The 6000-nt window shown below is 37.3% G+C and overlaps 1 protein-coding gene across 1 annotated transcript in view; it reads right to left on the bottom strand.

Annotated features, from left to right (window-relative positions):
• Positions 1-1392: 1392 nt before the first annotated feature.
• Positions 1393-6000, bottom strand: part of GGTA1 (glycoprotein alpha-galactosyltransferase 1 (inactive)) — a 72228-nt gene continuing 67620 nt past the window's right edge. Inside the window, exon 7 of the mRNA XM_044664259.1 lies at positions 1393-4102. Coding sequence (XP_044520194.1) covers positions 3409-4102 — 694 coding nt within the window. The 3' untranslated portion in view covers positions 1393-3408. The remainder of the gene's footprint in view (positions 4103-6000) is intronic.

Genomic DNA, 6000 nt, shown 5'->3' with positions numbered 1-6000 from the left:
CACAATGAGTGATTTAAATGGAAATGACAAAAAATAGAAACGGTAAGGAAGAAACCATACTATTCAGTTGTTGCATAATAACCAAGCTTGGTCCCAAAGAGAAATAAAAATTCCCTTATCTCACTCCTTTGTAAAAATGTTAGAACATGGATGTGGAACACTGTATTGATTGACTTACTTTGATATGGTTAGTTTTGCTGGATTGTTCCCCTCTACCTTTCCCTTCTTATTTGTTATTATAAGGGATAGATTGCTGGGAAATAGGGAGACATATTGAGAAAGAAAGGCGAGGAAGAAAACAAGGTATCAGTGCATTAAAAAATAACAAGATGATTCATCAAACATCACATGCAATAGAAGGAAAAAACAATAGACATGAAAACTTCAGCTTTCCAATAAATAAGGCTAAAAAAAAAAAGGACCAAAGAATGTTTTTAAGCACCATCTTCTTATAACACATTCTTTCTACTTATTATAGAAGGGGGAATGCCTACCCAACATTATCTTTATATATGGATATAAATAGAAGTAGAGATCACATTAAAGGAGATGATCCTTCACTGTTGATCCCTAAGAATCACAAAAGCTTTCCATTTTACCTGCAGCTCAGACCTATGTATTGTCTCTCTCACTAGAACCTGGGAATTAGACAATGTTCCTTGAGAAAAGGCTTTTTTCTATTACTAACCCAAACCCTTAATATAGTTCTTTGTACATAGTAAGCTTTAATAAGTGCTTTTTTTTTTCATTCATTTATTCACTTCAGTGGTATTTTTCTAGGTCTAACTTTTCACCTTTCTTTCCCACTTTTGTATTCTACCTATCAATGACTGTACAAACTTACAGAGCCCCAAATTCAATATGGCCTATTTCACCCCCCTGAAAGTAGCATCAATGCTAAGCCAACTCTCAGTTCCTTAGGAAAGAGATGCATGCATGCAGGCAATAAATATTTATTAAAAAAGCACCCACTCTGTGTCAGGTATTGTGCTAAATATGGGAGACACAAAAAATGCAAAAAGATAATAATCTCTGCCCTCAAGGAGCTCAGAATGTAATAGGGGAAGACAGTGCATAAAAAGTAGCCATGAGGAGGAGGAAGGTACTCAACATGAAGACCAATAGCCAGGTGGGAAATGATGAGAGGGCTGCCCTGGGCCCCTTCTTTAACAGGAGGAAATGGGAGCCATTTCCAGATGTATACCTTCCAATCAGATAGAGGATGGGATTCAGGGGAAAAGACATAACCCTAAAGAGGTCTGACTTTTCTGAGATGATACAATTTTCCAGGATGATGAGTTACTGGCAGCAATGAAATCCAGGAGATCAGTTGGATGGGAAATGATGTGCTAGCTGATTAGGGAATGCATAATCAATGAATACACCAGTATATTCTGAGAAAATAATTTATTTTTTACATATCGTCTGATATTAAAAGTTTATGAATAATCATTAAAGATATACCGAGCTTGTTCCAACTGGAATTCCAAAGACTCTTTCCTTTATTAAAAAAAAAAAAAAAAAAAAAAAAAGAGAGAGAGTATACTAATCAGTAACTCCTTTTAAAGTTGCCTCTTAGCCCTGATACCAAAACATTCAGAATACACCATGTTGAGTGCAGGGTGGAAATCCTACCCCTCCTTCATCCAAATCCAGTCAAAAATGGATTAACTAATATTTATAGAGATCAGGAGGGCTTTGATCATCATATGACCTATTTATCCCTGCAGCTATTTAAAATTTATTATCATCATTTTTTACAAAGAAAGTGTTAGATGGGGAGAGGAAACAGGAGAACATTCCTGTTAATTACTGTTACATTATGTCAAAATAGTCCCTACACAGTAGTTAGCCTGAGATATGCAATGAAAAATAGGCCCTTAAGGAACTTACTTGAACACGGAAAATAACTTGAGCTGAACACAAGAGAAAACTAGGAAAATCAACCTAAATGTACATTCCTTCTCCTGCCTACTCAGTGATCTACTGGCTCAATTACCAACGAGGTCTAAAGACATGTACAATCTCTCTCAGAGGATACTAAAGTCTTTTTCAAGAATATTATTACCCCAAAGCCTAACATTCCCATCTATATTTGTTTCCATAATAATTCCTATGGAATTCCATTTTTGAGCGCCTACAGTCATTCACTGGATGTCTTTTGCTTTCCCTATCTTTGATTGCTCTTTCATTTTCACTGCCCTGATGTGGTCCAAATGGCACTGGTGGTGACATTTGAATAACAGAGCATTTAGATTTGCTAACTCTTGTTCTAAGGAAGCCCAGGGCAAAGAACCTAAAACTTCTCACTCTTTCTTTCCCATATCCACTGGCCCTTTCTCTGTCTCTAGGCTCTCCTGACCCCTTGTCCTCGTTTGGGGCATAAAAACCACAAGGTGAAAACTGTACCTGGGGTTGGTATAAAACAGGATGATGACAAGCAGAGGGAGGCAGTGGCCAGTTGGAGAGTCATTAGGTAGCCCTGTAAATGTGTTGCGTCCACTGGGAACAAGGAGTCAAGATGCCTTCCTCCCTCTAGTAACACAGGTCATTAAATACCAGTTTCACATCTCCACTACGTTCAGTGCACCATTGGGATCTAATAGAGTCCCAGACTGGTCGCCAGACTCTTACTTCACATTTTCCAGCCCTCCCAGCTCATGCAGACAATTTAATACTTGCTTAGGAGTTAATCTGCCTCTTGTTGAACAGATATTTAATACCTAGCCCCAGAAGAGTCACTGAGATAAAGCCCCTGGACTTTATTATGAAAATTCTCCATGTTTGGGTATTTGTATCTCCTACAAATCATGCACACAAATGGATTGCTTTCTAGGCAGGAATGGTTATAGTCCTCAAATTGCTTCAGGTAATATACCATTGATACGTCAACTAAGAATTGTAAACTTGTGTTGTGTCATAGTCCACAGTCTTTATAAAGTATTGGCACAGGGCAGGTGTCACTGTCCTTCAGGCTAGGTGAGAATAATAATATATTACAAAATCATAAGGGACCAAACCATGACCTGTATCTTCCTCACCGACCCTGGGATGGGTGAATTTCACTTACAAAATAAGAGTGTCTCTGGCTTCAAATCCTTATGACTATCTTGTCATATTTTAATAAGGCCAAAATATTTTCCCATTACCCACAGTAGATATAAAAAAAAATCAGAGTGTATTTACATCTAATTTCCAAAGATATGTCCTTTATCCAGTATCACCCATGCAGAAGATTCAAAATTACAAAGAAAGAAGAGGTTTTGTGAATTTGCTCTTGAGTGAGGTGATGATTTTTTTGTCATTTTTTTGGCTTTACTTTTTTTTTTAAAGTGCAACTGCTTTGAGAAATTAGCCAGCATGATAGGCCCTCTAATCCAGAGACTTAATACTATTCCACCTAAAATATCAAGGGTTACTTCTAACCACATTATATTCTTTTGACTGCCAAGCAATTTTGACAAGTCTTATGTCTGAGGAGGAGCCTATATGATAATCCCAGCAGTATTCTGGGGATAAGATTTTTGTGGGTTTGTTGAGAAGGAAATACTTGTTGAGATGGCTTTCATCATGCCACTCAGCTTCAATGTCATTTTCCTTGTCTTGAAGAATTCCCTTGAAGCATTCCTGGGTGAGGTTCAAAACCCTAAGGGGTGTGCCCCCAAAAATGGCCGCATGGTAATAGAAATCTCCCTGGCCAAAAGGGATGTATGCCGCAGACTCAGGCCTCCTCTCATAAGTGAACTCAGTAGGATCTGCCTTATACCACCATGCCTGGAGTTGAGCTACTGACTCGCCTAGAGTCTCTACTCCAAAATCATCCTTGAAGATCTGATCCACGTCCATGCAAAAGAGGAAGTCAACTTCATATTGGATGTGATTTATAATGTGCTCCCCAATGATCTTCATGCGCATCATGCTTATGTCCTGCCACCTCTTCTCTCTGTTGATTTCAAATACTTTCAGTGTACGAAGAGGACCCAGCTGTATCCAAGGAATCTTAGAAGAGTCATCCACCATGATGTAAAATATGACTCTTTGACCAACCATGAAGTATTTCTCAGCAGATGTCATGAACTCCTCCAAATACCGATCAAGATATCTGTGGAAGTAGACCAGAAAAAAGCTATGTTATCCCCCAGATGATGATGATGATGATGATGAAAATAAGTTTTAGTGATGAGTTACACTGAGACATATAAAAATAATAGCTAGCATTTATATCATGCTATATACAAATATACTATTTTAATTAGTCTTCTTAATAACTTGTGAAATGGATGCTACTATTAAGCCCAATTTTGCACCTGAGGAAACCAAGGCAGACAGAAGTTAAATGACTTGCCCATGACACATAGCTAATAAGTGTCTGAAGCAGGATTTGAAGTCAGGTCTTTCTGACTTTAAGTCTAGTCCTATATATATCACTCTACCACCTACCTGTCATCCATACTATTTCATTTTCTTTAACAATTGATAGCATGGATGGACTTTAGATGGATGACCAATCTAGCTCCCATAACTATTTTTGCCTCCACGTTACAGCTTGTAACATGGCAAAGTGGAATGCAACCAGAAGGGTGACTCTGATAGGAAGTATCAGAGACAATGCTGTATGGAAATCAATTAAAGAAACTGAAAATTGATACCCTACTTTATTATTTTCAACTTATTATGTATTAATGATCAATCCATTATGTATTGGCTATCCTGCCCCTATTATGTGAGTTTGAGCTCCCTTAAGCTAGTAACTTCAGTTACCTACTGTGAAATTATAGAATTATTATTCCATTATCTAATTAACTGAGAATTGTATCTAATCAGAACCAATATTTGTGAAACAAATTCAGATTTGATTGTATTAGTAAAATCTGTAAGAATTTAACTTTCCTATTGCTATGGGCTAAAGTCCAACCACAAAAATTATAATCTGTGAGCTTTTGCTGACAATAAGTCAATCTGGTGATAGGATGTTGGACTTTCTGGGGATAGTGAGCCAATCTGGTAACAGGATGTTTTTATTTTATTTTTTATTTTTTTTTTAACCCTTAACTTCTGTGCATTGGCTCCTAGGTGGAAGAGTGGTAAGAGTGGGCAATGGGGTTCAAGTGACTTGCCCAGGGTCACACAGCTGGGAAGTGTCTGAGGCCGGATTTGAACCTAGGACCTCCCGGCTCTAGGCCTGACTCTCAATTCACTGAGCTACCCAGCTATCCCCCCCCCCCCCCCCCCCAGTAATAGGATGTTTTTAAACAACCAAGCCCTGTTATTGGTCTCTACATGGGGTCTTCCAGATTACATACATCTGGAAAATTTTAAGCATTCAAATTATAAAGGTAAGGTGAATTCCAGAGAATTCCCAGTTTCTGGTTTGACCTGAGAAGAGAGAAAAGCTTATTTTAAAAGCAGAAAGCAACTGAAAAGTAAAAGTTAATGTTCTTCTGTGAAGGTTACAAGTTAGGGTAAGAATTACTGAGGACAAAATTTAACAAGAACATAGCATTATAGGTGCTAATGTAGTATGTGCTAACCTAATGGGGGGAGGGGGAGAGGAGAGAGAGAGTTCAGATTATAAAAGATCAAATTAAAATGAGTATATAAGCTATAAATGTTAGAATAAAATACTGAAGTTCTGGGAGAACAAAATAGAATCTGCTAATTATTTCAGGACAAATAAACATCTGATAGGATGAAATTAGAAAGCTTACAATAGAAAATAGCTTTTTATCAGTTGGGCAAATCCCAGTTCTTTGATATTGCTATTAAATGATATGTTATGATAGGTTAGGTTAAGGGTGGGGAAAAGACTTAGCTTTTAAGTGACTTGAAAGGAATTAGAGAAAAAGTTATATCCTGAGCCCGACAGAGAATTATGGTCTCTTATCAGTTTTTTTCAGTAGTAGTGTAATCTCTGTCAACTCTATATGATGTCAAAATTGTGTTGTAATAAAAACAGATACTCTAAATAAAAAATTATTATATTACAAACCAAAAGACCCA

The sequence above is a fragment of the Gracilinanus agilis genome, chromosome 2 (assembly GCF_016433145.1).
Source record: "Gracilinanus agilis isolate LMUSP501 chromosome 2, AgileGrace, whole genome shotgun sequence".
NCBI lineage: Eukaryota > Metazoa > Chordata > Mammalia > Didelphimorphia > Didelphidae > Gracilinanus > Gracilinanus agilis.
The sequence above is the reverse complement of the archived record's forward strand: the minus strand, read 5'-3'. Positions and strand labels throughout refer to the sequence as shown.